The sequence below is a fragment of the Urocitellus parryii genome, chromosome 6 (assembly GCF_045843805.1).
Source record: "Urocitellus parryii isolate mUroPar1 chromosome 6, mUroPar1.hap1, whole genome shotgun sequence".
NCBI classification, from domain to species: Eukaryota; Metazoa; Chordata; class Mammalia; order Rodentia; family Sciuridae; genus Urocitellus; species Urocitellus parryii.
The window spans coordinates 196,185,221-196,199,670 of NC_135536.1; the positions used below are offsets into that span (position 1 = coordinate 196,185,221).

General features: G+C 31.0%; 1 protein-coding gene across 1 annotated transcript in view; it reads right to left on the minus strand.

The window, feature by feature from the left end:
• The window catches only part of Sycp2 (synaptonemal complex protein 2), a 61,694-nt gene extending 59,767 nt beyond the window's left edge, over nucleotides 1-1,927 (minus strand). The window contains exons 1-2 of the mRNA XM_026408359.2: nucleotides 1,904-1,927; nucleotides 589-732 (exon numbers count right to left, since the gene is read on the minus strand). Of these exons, the coding sequence (XP_026264144.2) occupies nucleotides 589-732; nucleotides 1,904-1,927 (168 nt within the window). The remainder of the gene's footprint in view (nucleotides 1-588; nucleotides 733-1,903) is intronic.
• Nucleotides 1,928-14,450: the final 12,523 nt, after the last annotated feature.

Below are 14,450 nucleotides of genomic sequence, written 5' to 3' on the forward strand. Positions count from 1 at the left end.
AGCACTGTGTCACATTAAAAACGCACTGATCAGGGCTGGGGTTGTAGCTCAGTGGTAAAGCATTTGCCTTGCATGTCTGAGGCACTGGGTTCAATTCTCAGCACTGAATAAAAAAAATAAAGGTCTATTCACAACTAAAAAATAAATAAAAGCATGCTGATAAGTTTATTTAAAAAATATCAAGTTGTTTAAACTAAAAACTAAAAACAGGTAAACAGTATTTTTTTACCCCCCACGATTATGCTGGACAAAATAAAAATTTGATGAAAAAAATTGAAGTCAATGTTAAAATGTTATTATTAAAATAATACTTTTACACAAGATACAAAAAACCCAGCATATCTGACTACTAAGTTCTTAGTAAAGAAAACGACATAATATTTAACTGCATAATATTTAATAATGGTAAGAGTTCAATGTGTTAAAACTCCTCAAATGAAAAATAAAAAAGCAAACGGTAAAATAAACATTTATCTATATAATTGCAAGCAATATTTCCTAAGCCTCTTCATTTTTTTCTAATGGTGTACTTCCTAGAAAATAAAAATCTAACAATTTTAACAACTTTAAGCAAAAATTAATATTTACCCTGCATATAAGGTCATCCAACTTGTGGAAAAACTGTTTACTGCATTTAATCTTCACATCTTCACATATATCAATTTGTAAAAGTGTTTTCAAAGGTTTGAAATCATTTTTTCTTAAAGCATCATCAACGCACTTTTCCAACTGCTAGAGAAATACAGTTAATGGCACATATATTAAATCAAAACCAAAATAGTTCCCTTATGCATTCTAGTAATTTGAGAATTATTTTCACACAAAACCTCTCAAACAAACTAATAATTCAATTTTTAAAAAACCTACCCACTATTAAATCTGAAGTAACTGAGAGATTAACTTTATCTGTTAACAAAATTCTAGGTAAGAAAAATATTTCACTAATATGGCCAAATTAATCTTTTATTGTTAGAGTCACCATTATTATACTGGACACAATGAAAATTTGATGAAAAAAGTGAAATCAACTTTTTAATAATATTTTAATACCATAGATAAAATTAGCATATCTGACTACCAAGTTCTTAGTGTGATTTAAATAGTAAAGAAAACTGCATAAAGATAGGCAAAAACACCTTTTAAAAACTATACCAATCAATATAATTTAAATAGTACTCTTATGTAATATTTATAATGTTTACAAAACTTGCCTTCCCTGCTATTTAGTATAATTTCAGTAATGAGTTTTCATAATTCAAGCTGACCACTAAGCAGACTTGATGTTGAATCATATACAATGTAAATAGATTTTATTAAAACTTAAACTACAAGTTTAAAAAGTTGATATAAAAATATCCAGGCATACTACTATGACTTAAATTAGTGTGTAAGTAAAAGGTATATGTATAAAGAATCATTATCTTTAATATCCTACATTTTAATATGATTTTGAAAACATATCTATTAAATGAATGAAAGGAAATATTTATGTAAATTGATCTACTCTAACCATTTCATAAAAACAGGGAAGCTTAGTTACTGCTAAAGATTATAGCACTGAAACTGGGTATAGCATCTTGCACGCTATAATCCCAGTGGCTTGGGAGGCTAAGGCAGGAGAATTTCAAGTTCCAGACCAGCTTTAGCAACTTGGTGAGGCCCTGTCTCAAAATGAAAAAAGAAAAAAAAAATGGCTGTGGCTGTGGCTCAGTGGCTGAGAGCCCCAAGTTGTTCAATTCCTAGTACTGGGTGGGGGGTTGGGGGGGTAGTGAGAGAGATGGAGGGAGGGAGAGAGAAAGAGAGAATGAAGATTGACTGAGATTATAGTACTGAATATGTACAATTACATGAAAAATGATTTTAGGAATTAAAAGACTTCCTTCTGTTCTCCAGGACTACATACCTGAAGATCTGGTCGTATTGGCATTTTTGTCTTTGTTTAAAAACAGCAGGAGAAAGCAAATACCTATAAAAGAAAATATTTTCTGTGCCTTATAATCTGTTTCATGTGTTTATAGTTTAATAATCTTAACATGCATAATTGAATATCGCTACTTATAGCAAAGGCAATAAATATAGTTTACATTCCTCACTAGATATTTTTTGTACATGCTACTTATACCAAAGGCAGTAAATACAGTTTAAGTTCCTCAGTGGATATTTTCATATTTATCAAATTATATATCTAGTCAAAAACATTTCTAGAGAAAAGTTTAAAGATCATTTACTCAAATCCTTTTTAAAAATGGATTATTTAAATTAATGTCAAAAAGTCCTGCCAAAAGGTCACAAAGCTAGTTAGTAAAAGAAACCTAGGTCTTCTTCACCAGTGATTCCTACTATATTGTTCTACATTGGGGAATGAGAAGAAAAATATTCTTGTATTAATATTTGACTGAAATTTAGGCTAATAATAAATTATTCAGGAAGAAAGAATACGCAAATACATTAAGAACAAGACTGATTAGAACATACAAATATACAAGGAAGAGTGAGGAAAAGGTAACCCAAGTACATTTTATATGTGAAAGAATGTTCAGAAAAAAGAGAACCTTAGTTTCTGGCCAAATGCCCAAATCAAGTAGAGAGTATCACTTTCCCAAAGTAATGTGGATCCCTTAAGACATGGGATGCACATACAAATGACCACCAAAAATTAATGTTTAAGGGGATGCATTCCACAGGTTCTAAAGTGAGATTCAATGCTCCTGAAAACATGACCAAAAATAGATGATGCTTCTTCAAACAATCCTATTTAGGGAGTTTTTAAAAAGGAGAAAGTCAAAGGTTATTTATTTTTCCTTCCCTGAGCACTATGGGATTAATGATGTTGGCAATGGAGAAGAAAACATAGATCACTGCTATAGTCATACTCAAAACCTAATATGATGTTTCATTTTGTAGAATGTGAGGAAGAATTGTGTCTACCTTTTACGGAAAAAGCCCTGAAAATTAATGTGTGTCAGCGGTGTTTCTGAGAGTATTAGTGTATAATAACTTTCATTGATTATGCTCTTTTTTACCACATAATTTTAATAATTACAGAAAAATTTTAAAATATGATATATTAGTGTCTGTGTACCTAGCAAGAACATCTCAGCATGCTCTATAAAATAAACACTTCTTATCTAGAAAATAACCCAATCATATTTTCCCTTCAAAGGAGAATAGAAAAAGAAAATAGCAGAGTTGTATGAAACACCAACTGCCAACTCAACAAAAGTATCTTAACATCTTCAATGGCATCTGGAGGTCAGCTCAGAAGAGAAAATAATAGCACCTTTTTTCCAAATTGTGACTAGAATAATTTTAATAACCTATATTGTGAAGAACTTTGTATCAGAATCAGCAAGAAATCCAACACAGAGAGGCAATTAATTAAACCATGAGGACTTTATAATTATGATTTCATAAAACAAGAGTAATTAGTCAGTTTACTTTTTTTGTGGACACAGCAGTAGAAAAATTGAAGGCCACAAAAGACATATGAGACATTGGAAAGGCATGGTTATAAAACCAAGCAAAAATCTCTTGTATTTCTAAATGAATTAAGATTAAAGGGGGAAACTGATCCCTAGGGAAATAATTGCTTCATTTGCATAAGAAATTGGTTATAGTGATGCTTTACAGAAGCACTTGAGTGGCAAAATTTCAAAAGCATTTAGATAGAAAGTGAAAATGGTAGGCAAAGTAAGGAATAATGGATTTTGGTATATGATAATCATTGTTTGAACAGTTAAATAAAATCAACCAGAAGGATATCTTCTTTTTTAAAAAATATTTATTTTTTAGTTGTAGTTGGACACAATACCTTTATTTATTTTTATGTGGTGCTAGGAGAGCGCTCCACTGCTGAGCCACAACATCAGCCCTTAGGAGGATATCTTCTATAAAACAATTTTAAATGGCTTAAAATGTTGGCAAATAACATACAGTGAAATGCCATTCATGTGAAAAATAACTTTGCATTTATGATTATATCTATATATTCACATACACAATCTTGCTTCATAGATAGAAAATATGAAAAATAGAGAAAAGTATACTCAAGTGTGGAGGTAAGAAATAAACATTGGAAGTACTGATTAATGAAGAATCACAAGAGAAGTTAAGGAAGCTAGAGAGCACTGAGCACCCACTGCAACTGTTACACAGACCCGAGAGCTTAGGGAGCAGCTCTTTTTCTTGATATATAAAGATCAGGTTGAGGAAATAACCCAGAATATTATAAAGAAATGATAAAATACATATTAGAAAAAGTTGAAAAATCAAAGAGAGATGCAGTTACTCCAATAGGTATACAGTAAGAGTTCTAGAAATTAACAAATCCAGAAAAATTAGGAAGGGAGTAACAGCTAATAGCCAAGAACTTTCAAGAACTAAATATACAAGTTGAAAATGTCCACTAAGTCCCAAGAAGATCAATAAAAAGAACACCTAGACAAACTGTGATGACATTTATAAGAATAAATGAGAAAATCTTAAGTTATCAAAGCAAACAGACAAAAGCATGCAAAATAATCAACACAATACTTGGCTCTCTGATCATAATGCAGTAAATTAGAAATCAGATACAAAGGTAGCTTCAAAGTATTAGATATTTGAAAACATACATATATATATATATTTGAATAGTCCAGATATAAAAATATAGAAATCACAAAAATATATTAGTGAATAAGCAAATGTCTTCATATGAAAACCTATAGGAAGCAACAATAGCAGTATAGACTTTTGAATTTATTAAAAAGTGAGAAATAGCTGAACTATTGAAAAGAAAAAGACCTGCAGAACCGCCAGATGGTATTACCCAAACATTTAAAAATAACTGAATACCCATGTAAAGATTACAAAACAAGATTGATAATTTCAGCAGAGAATTGGAAACTGGGGTGAGAGATGAGTACAGTCACAGAAAATTTGAAAAAAAGAACCAATAATTCTAAAAATAATAAGTCTATAATGAGATTAAGAACAAATAGATGGGTTTAATAGCAAATTAGTTGCTGATGAAGTGAAAATTAGTGAAATAAAGCTATATTATAAGAAATATTCAGAATGAAGTGCAAAGAGATTAAAATATTGGATTGGGATGTGGGACAAGAATATACAAGATATATATAAAGTCATTATATGTAACCAGATTCCCAAGAGAGGAGATACAGAATAAGGCACATTGAAAGGTAACAATTTGGGCTGGGGTTGTGGCTCAGTGAAAGAGCACTTTCCTACCATATGTGAGGCACTAGGTTTGATCCTCAGCACCATATAAAAATAAATAAATAAAATAAAGGTACTGTGTCCATCCTACAATTAAAAAGTTATTTTAAAAAAAGAAAGAAAGGTAACAATTTTCTGAAACCAACAGAAGATATCAAACTTACAGATTCAAAAAACTCTGGTAGAAAAAAGAAAAAACTACACCCAAACATACTATAGAAAGCTATTAAAATCAAAGGCAAAAATATTAAAAGGGAAAGAAGGCCAAAAAACCCTCTATGCAAATTAGAATTCTTCAGCCAGCAAAAAATATATCTAAAAATAATGAAAAATACATCTTAAGAGGATAAAATAAGAAAAACTCAACTTATATAATGTTACCAGCAGACTCTCTAAATAAGATACTAGAATTTCAGAAGGAAATGATCCCATATAGAAGATGGAAGACTATAGGAAGAATCAAAGAGTTAAAAATTCTAAATATATATTAAGCATATAAAATAATGTTTCATAATGTTAAGTATGTATAAATTTAAAATACATAACAGGCTATGTGGTCAATATAGTAGAAATGAACTTAAAGCATTCCACACTGTAATTATTAATATATGCTGATAAAAATTAGAATATCATTTTTAACAGTGAGCAAATACATCAGTATTAAAGTAAGGTAGGGGAAGGTAATGTTTTTATTTTAATAAATCCAAAAGAACAGGAGGGAGAGAAGGAGCATGAGTGAGATCTCAACCCAGAACAGGAGGGACAAACAGAAAGCACAAAGTAAGATGGTACACTTAAAGTTAGTTATCAGTAATTACATTAATATATATAAGAAAATGAATTAAGAATGTGTCATCCTAAAATATGCTGTTCTTCAAAACCATTTTGAATTAAAGTCACTTAAATAAAAAGGAGGTCTAAGATCACTCTGGCCTTCATTCTGTTTTTCAAAAGCAGAAGATGAAATTCCCATGTTAAAGATGCCCTTCCTATTACAAAGAAAGTAACATTCTTTCCATCAAGTACAGAAAAGTAAAGCCAAGAAAAATTTATACAAACAAATTTGTTAAACTAATCCTTACCTTTCTGGTCACTTTTCTACCCAATTACCTATGTTAGTTCAAGCCTCTTCTGCCTTATCATATTCTATGAATTACTATTCTGTCTGACTCTAACTGCTTCTTTGGGTTTTCATATTCTTATGAGGGCTTCTGTGCCAGGTACAACTTGCATAAAATAAATCTGTGGTTTTCTCTCATTAATCTGTCTTAGGTCAATTTAATTTTCAGGCTTATCTCGGATGGGGGTGGGGGTCAAAATGAGAGGAAATTTTGTCTCCTCTATAACTCCAGTTTAAAACAAAAAAATTTTAAACTTTATATATGCAATCCAAAAAATGATACTTTTAAGACACACATCTAGATAAAATTACAAAAAATAAAAGGATACACACCCTTTTATATATAAAACATACAAATATTAACTAAAAGAAAGCTAGTTAAATTATATTAACATAGATTTACCAAAAGTCAATGTGGTATTAGCCAAGACAGATGGAACACAATTGATAATCCAGACATAACTTATAACGACTTCTGGTTTATGATACAAAGGAGTAAAGACAGACTGTTCAATTAATTATACTGTTCAACTGAATGACCATAAGCAATACAACCAAGCCTCACTAATGCTTACCAACTATCATATCATATGCAAACATGCCTAAGTGGATTGAAAATTAAAATGTAAAAAGGTGAAATAATATATTAGAACAACTTCTAGACTTTATAAGTAAGGATTTATTATTATAAAAGCACTAACCAAATAGACATTACTAAAAAAAATAAAGTCCCAATTTCTATACAAAAAAAGCACTAACCATTCAGGAAAAAACTATGTTGGGTAAGCTTACAATTAAAAATACTTGTTCAAAATACATCATTAAGAAAGTAATAAAGCAAGCCACAAAGTAAAAGTCATTGTGGCTGCATTTTTACAGCCACCAAGTCTTTTTTTCTAAACTAGATGAAGAATTCTTGTATAACAAAAATGGAAAAGAAACTCTAATTGGCTTATTTATATGTTATTTTATGGTTAAGATGCAAAAAGATAGAGTACTGTCCATCTTTTTAATTGTTGCCATCCTAAAAGTTTACGTAGTATTTTCTTAAAGTCATTTTGTATTTGTATTTCCCTGATGAACTATATATAGAGGAGCTTGTAATGTGTTTATCTGTATACAGAGATCTTCTTTCATGAAGTTTCTATTCCCATCTTATGGTAATTAACTGTTGTGTGCTTATTGCATTTTATGAGTTCCTCACTGCATTTTGAGAATTCCTCACACATTCTAGAAACAAATCTTTTTTAAAATATATCATTTGCAAAATTTTCTTCCAGACTATGGCCTGTCTTTGTATTCACTTGATAATGTCTTGTGAAGAGCAAAACCTTTTTAATAATACAGTTCGTCAATTTGTTCTTTCAGGCTCATGCTTTTCATATATAGCTAATAAATCCAGGCCTAACCCAAGGTCATGAAGGTTTTATATTTTTGTTCCCTTATAGTTTGAGGTTTTCCATGAATGGCCTATGCTCCATTTATTTGCATATATAATATAACATGTAAATAAAAGGCTTCTTTTTCCTTACCAAATTGATATCCAGCTATTTTGGTACCATCCTTTCTCCACCAAACTGCCTTTTCATTTTCATCTCTACCAAAAGTCAATGTCCATGTATGTATGTGACTATTTCTAAACTTTCTATTCTTCTATGTAATATTTCCCTACTATCGTTTTAAATTTCTTCATAATCAGATGTAGATGTTGCCTCTATTATTCCAGATGTTTAGTATTTTTCTTCTTTCTCTGGTAAGTGTCTACAGTTTTATTTTATTAATCTTCTAAAAAGAGCAATTTTGATTTGATATTTTCTGTTTTCAATTTAATTAATTTCTGCTGATTTTTATTCTATTTCTTTTATTTGAGTTTAATTTTTCTTTTTCCCTTCTAGTTCCTGAAGTTAGAAATTTAGGACAACAATTTTCAGACCTTTTTTTCTATAATAGGCAGTTACTGCAATAAATTTTGTCTTAAATACTGCTTTAGTGATATTCAACAAATTTTGATATATTATTCTTTTCACTTTCATTTTGTTCAAATTACTATGATTCAAATTACTCTTGATTTCTTTCTTTGATCCATGAATTATTTAGAAGTATGTATTCATATATGTATTCATAGTCACAGAACATGCCTGGCATGATTTGCATCATTTTAATTTTTTTCAAAGTTTTTTCATGGCCCTGAACATGGATTATTTTGGTAAATGTTCCATGTGTACTTGAGAATAATGAATATTCTGCTATTGGATGAAATGTTCTAAAACGGTTAAGTCAAGTTAAATGATTGCATCATTCAAATCTTCTACAGTTTCACTAATTTTACTTATTCTTTCAATAATTTAGGAATATTGACCTTTTCAGTGATAATTATAGATTTAAATATTTTACATTTGCTTTTTTGAATTATAACTTTGAATTCCACAGTATATTTTACATTGATAGCATTTCTCCAGTTAGACTAGCTATATTTCAAAAGCTAAATATACATGACTAATGGCTACTTTACTAGAAAGCGTAGTCCATGGAACAAATCTGTTTCTGATTTGTATCTTGACTGTATATTATCCCAGCCTGTTTTTCTGGCTCTCAAAATTCCATGAGTGACTTGATATTCAATAATTGTGCTTCAGAAGAAAAAATCCCAAACAAAATCTATATCATAGAAAATTCAAATGCATTAAATTCAAAAATAAAACTAAAAACAAACAATAGAAGAAAATCTAGAAGAATGTCTCATCTACTAGTGAGAGAGACCTTCTTGAGACACAAAAATTAAAAACTATAAAAGCAAAGATAGACATTATAATCATACCAAGACAACACATTAAAGGAAAAGTATGAGGAAAAACAGGTAAAACTGGTTAAAAGATTCTGATCTGATGAGGGCCAAATATAGATAGATAATAGATAACAGAAAAAGATTAGTACTCCTGTTATTAAACTTGTGTTAATATTCAAAACTTTTACTATATTATTTGATTAAACAGATTGTGCAAATATATAGTTGGAAATGTTAACTGAACAAGAGAGACTTATTTAGTCACCAGAACTTATTTAATGCCACATCTCCTGACTGTCAACCTACAAAAGAAGTCTATGATGCTGACCAGCTATCTACTTGTTAATGTATTCCCCTGGTAATAAGGTTTCAATTGACATCTGATTCCTAAATGTTTTAAATACATGTAATGTTTCTTCAAAGAGAGCATTGGTATTCCCTTCTCCCAAATGCCCAAGGGTAACAACCCAATCACTAGGTTTCTTTAAAAAAAAAAAAAAAAGAGGAAAAACTAGAAGTTCAAAACTGTGTTCATTTCAATTAAATGTAACAACAATATTGTCTGTTTTAAAATGTAACTAGTTTGTCAAAACCTCATAGAGAACTGTGGAATAAATAATTGAATTTATGTTGATTTGTCTCTAGGCTCAGAAATCATCTTCTCCATCCTCCCTCCCAGTATCAAAGGATTAAATTTCAGAAGTAACCAAAGCAGCTTCCATTCAAGAATCTGCTGGGGGAATATCCAGCAAAGAAAAGTATGAGTTGAGGGAGGAACCTGCACTAAAAGAAGAGGTTTTACAAACCTCAGACACTCCACAAGAGGTAGCAGCAGTTAGCTTCTGTGATACTACAAAGAAAATGTTTGCTATACTACTATAATAATTTCCAAGAGCTACCTTAACAAAGCATGAATAACTCAATGACTTAGAACACCAGGAATTTATTATCTCAGTACTAGAAACTAAAAATCTGAAAAAAAATCAAGATGGGGGTAGGACCATACTCCCTTTGATGATACCCAGGGAAGGATCCTTCCTTACCTGTTCCAGCTTCTGGTAGCATGTCTTAACCTGTGGGAGCATAGTTCCAACCTTGGACTCCTTTTGTTACATAGTTTTCTCCCTTTTTACTCTTCCAAGTGCCTTCTTTCTATGCCTATTTGTGGACATATTTCCCCTTTTTATAAGGACACCTGTCATGACCTTATCTTAACTCAGTAATGCAAAAACCCTATTTCCAAATAAGGCCACAATCTGAGATATTAGGAGTAAAAACTTTAACATATTTTATTGAGGGGAAACAATTTAACACAAAATAGTCACTAATTAAAACCTTCACTTAATTCCACACTGGAGTGCCAGAAATATGGGATTCAAACAAAAAATAGGCCAGGTGCGGTGGTGTACGCCTGTAATTCCAATGGCTGGGGAGGCTGAGGCAGGAGGATTGCGAGTTCAAAGACAGCCTCAGCAAAAGTGAGGCACTAAGAAACTCGGTGAGAGTTTTTTTTTCTCTAAATAAAATACAAAACAGGGCTGGGAATGTGGTTCAGTGGATTAGTGTCCCCAAGTTCAATCCCCAGTTCAAAAAAACAAAAAAAAAGCATGAATAAAAGTTAAGGTTCTGAATATAAGAAACCTCATTTAAGATCTAGTAACTAGGGTACTCCCCTATGTATGATGGTAATGCCCCTAGAGAGTAATTTATGCATAGAAATTTTCCTTAAATGTGATGCCAATTTTTTTTTTCCATTTCAGTTAAAGAAGTCAGATTCTTGATAACTGATGGAGATGAGCTGGTCTTTTGGAGAGTCTAAGATCATCATTTCTGGATGCTCTCTTCCCTCAACCCCATACTACTGAGATTCTTTTGAATCATTCTTTGGCAACACTAAACACTAGGTAATGAAAATACATTTTTCCCCCTGAAATAACTGTACCAGGAGCCAAGCACTGGCCATTTTTCTACATCAAATAAGGCTAGTGTTATACTACACATATATGTCCTGTAAATTTTTAAATGCTTTCAAAGGGACTATATATCAGAAATTTGGCATTGAGCTAATATATACTTTCTGAAAATCTAGAACTAGCACTTCTCTTCTGTGAAAGGCAGCTATGAAAGTTGATATCCTGAACAAAATAAGATACTGTTGATGGATATTTGGGACTTAAGAATTTTGTCTACAAAGACTTTTTCTTTAATTCAAAAGTACCAGAAAATTAGATTTTAAACTTTTAATTCTTTTGGTCCTTGGGCTTTGACTTACAGAAGATTTTAATCTTTAAATTTTAAAGTTCTTAAACTTCCTACAATAGAAGGACTTTATATTCAAATGTGGAGAATCTAGTCTACTGGTACTTTACTACTGAGACATCTTTATGCATTTTACTTTAAGTGCTATTACAACTTTTTTTGTTCTATATAGCATATCAGAGGATTTACAATATATCTTGACATAATTTCAAATGGGAAGCAGACTAGGGAATTAAATTTTGCCTCAGATACAAAATAGTACTAGATTTGAATTAATTTATTCAAATCTAGTACCTCTAGGGCCAACATCTAAACTTCTCCTCCAGTTCAAACATGATTCACAAAAGGGGGAAGCGGCCTTATCAAGGAGGGAACAAAATTGTCTAGATAAATCTCTGAAATAATTAAGTAAACAAAAAGTTGGAAACCTTTTCCCTAATCCTAGTTTCTGTGAGAAATGACTGGCTTCTTTCTCATATCACCTCTGATGATCTGTAATTATTTATTTGGTTGGTAAATTCTGAATGGATAATGAACCAGACTCTGCTCAGCCCCACACTTAATTGTACATGGGAACTCTTCAATTTCATGTTGTATTCAGTTTTGGTCTTTCAGGAAATTTGACTTTGTGAGAAACTCAGCACCTTGTTTTGTCCTCTCTTTCCTCTAGAGTAAGCCTCCTTTCTGTTCCAGGGTGTAAGGTGGGGGATACAGGGCAGGAAAGATCTATCTAACCTGCTGCATTTCAGATAGTAAATTCCTTAATTCTGGAGCTTAGTATTCACAAATTTATTACACCAACATCCTAAACCCCAATTCACCAAACTTTCATTTAACCTTTTTGGCTAGTTAAGTTTCTGCAGAAAACCAAAAAAAAAAAAAAAAAAAAAGTGCTTTTTGAGAAATTCCAATAAGGCTCAGCACAAATATCCAAATATCAGCAATTGTAAAAAAAAAAAAAATAGAAAATTTTAGATATATAAAACTAAATTGAACAAGTTAATGAAAAATAAACAAGATACATAAGATGTTAATATATTAAGTACATTAATAAAAGATATAAATATATGGAATTATTCCGATTCATTAATGTGAGAACTTAACATTAGAGATCTATTAATTCTTCCCTAAAATGAATCTGAATTCCAAACTTCAAAGTAATTCCAATAAAAACAAAAATTATGTTTTTCCAACTTTGTTCTTTAGATTCAAATGCATACCCAATTACATATTGGAAGATTACATATGAGCAAGATGGTTTTGAAAAATCAGAGAGGAAAACAAAGTAAGTTAGGCACATATTGGTATTGAGAAAATTGAATCACCATGTGGAAAAATAAAATCATAACTGTATTCCTCTATTCACAAAGATAAACTGTAGATGAATTAAACTATTAAAATGTTAAAAAACCCAAATGTTTTAAACTATTCAGATAAAATTCAGGAAAATAGTTCAATGACCTTGCAATAGGGAAGAATTGAAGACCTCAAAATCACAAAGTATAATACATTTGAACTTTTTGTACATTATTTTCTATAAAAGAGGCAGCGTATTATGAAAAGTTCTGCAATGGAATGACAGTTTAAAGATTAACATCAAAATAATTACAAAGAATTTACAAACCAAGACAAAAACAATAATCCAATAGAAAAGTAGAGAGATTAAATAAGGACAAGTAACTCAGAAAAAAAGAAACTCAACTAATAAAAAAATGAAAAGATGCTACTTGTATAGTAATCAGAAATGATAATTAAAACAATATCCTCCATCCACTATATTGGCAAAAACAGGAATTAGAAGAAGAAACTGAAATACCAAGTTTTAATGAAAATATGGAAGTTAGGAAAGCATGGGAGTAAATGACTACATTTTGTAAAATATGTTTCATGGCATTTCATAAAAATTCGAATTTGTTTAACTATAGTAGTTATACTTCTAATCTCCTACCTTAGTAAAACTCAAAAGTAAAAAGGGAGAATAAAAATATTATTGAAGTGTTATTACTTCTAGTAGCAAGAAATTGCAATCTGCCTGTATGTCAATGTAGCAGGGGAAGGGTTATATAAACAGACTCGATGTGGTATCGTGGTGATATTTAGAACGTAATGCATCTCAAACACAATATAGGATAAAAACAAATTTACAGAATAAGACATACTGAGACAATGTCTACGTAAAATTAAAACTATAATAAAAGGCTATATGCTCTTATAGATGTGTGTTCATTTGTGATAAAAACTGAGGATAGAATACAGTGGTGCCTAGACCAATTACATGATACCACAGTGATAATACAATGGCTCAAATTAACCCAGCTCTTTTGCCTAAGGTTCAGCATATATCCATACAGTATACACTTTCAATCACCACAATCCTTGGGACAGGCAAAAAGGGACCCAGCCTCCCTCTCCTCTTTCCCTGTTCTCTCCCATTAAAGAGCACACAAACATCTCTATTCACTTAGATCCACTACTGAGTACCAACTGAGCAAATTCTATAACCACATTCACTCATAAATCACACCTTTCAGGCCCAGAGAAACACTTCTCTTGCCTATGCCTTTGAAAGAAAAGTGCAATTAAATGCACTGCTTTAAGTATTATAAATCTTCTATAATAAAAACAATTCAAGAAGTGCAAGAGGAAATGGAAACCTACAGCTGAACATAAGGAAGGCTGCAGGTTGGGATAGCTATGACATTTTAGTCTCTGCTTCAGAACAAAGGTAGCATTTGTGCAACTCAAGAGCTTAGGTAAGAAAAAAAAGACATTAATTGTCAAATCCTTCCTCTGGCAGAGTAAGACTAATAGATTCTTGCATAATGAATTATTTCCTAATGGTGCCAAATGACCATTTTCTTGTATTCTAATTGTGGCTCTGGAAATATCAGCAAATTAGTGAACAATAGTTTGTAACAGTTGCACATGGTAACCAAAACATTTTGTAGCACTATGCAATTCATATTTAATGCCCGATTTGCAGATTTGCAGACCTAGAAGAACTTCATGAACATAATATGGACTCTTTACAATGGCAGTGTGAACTTTAGGAAAAGTGGAATCTCC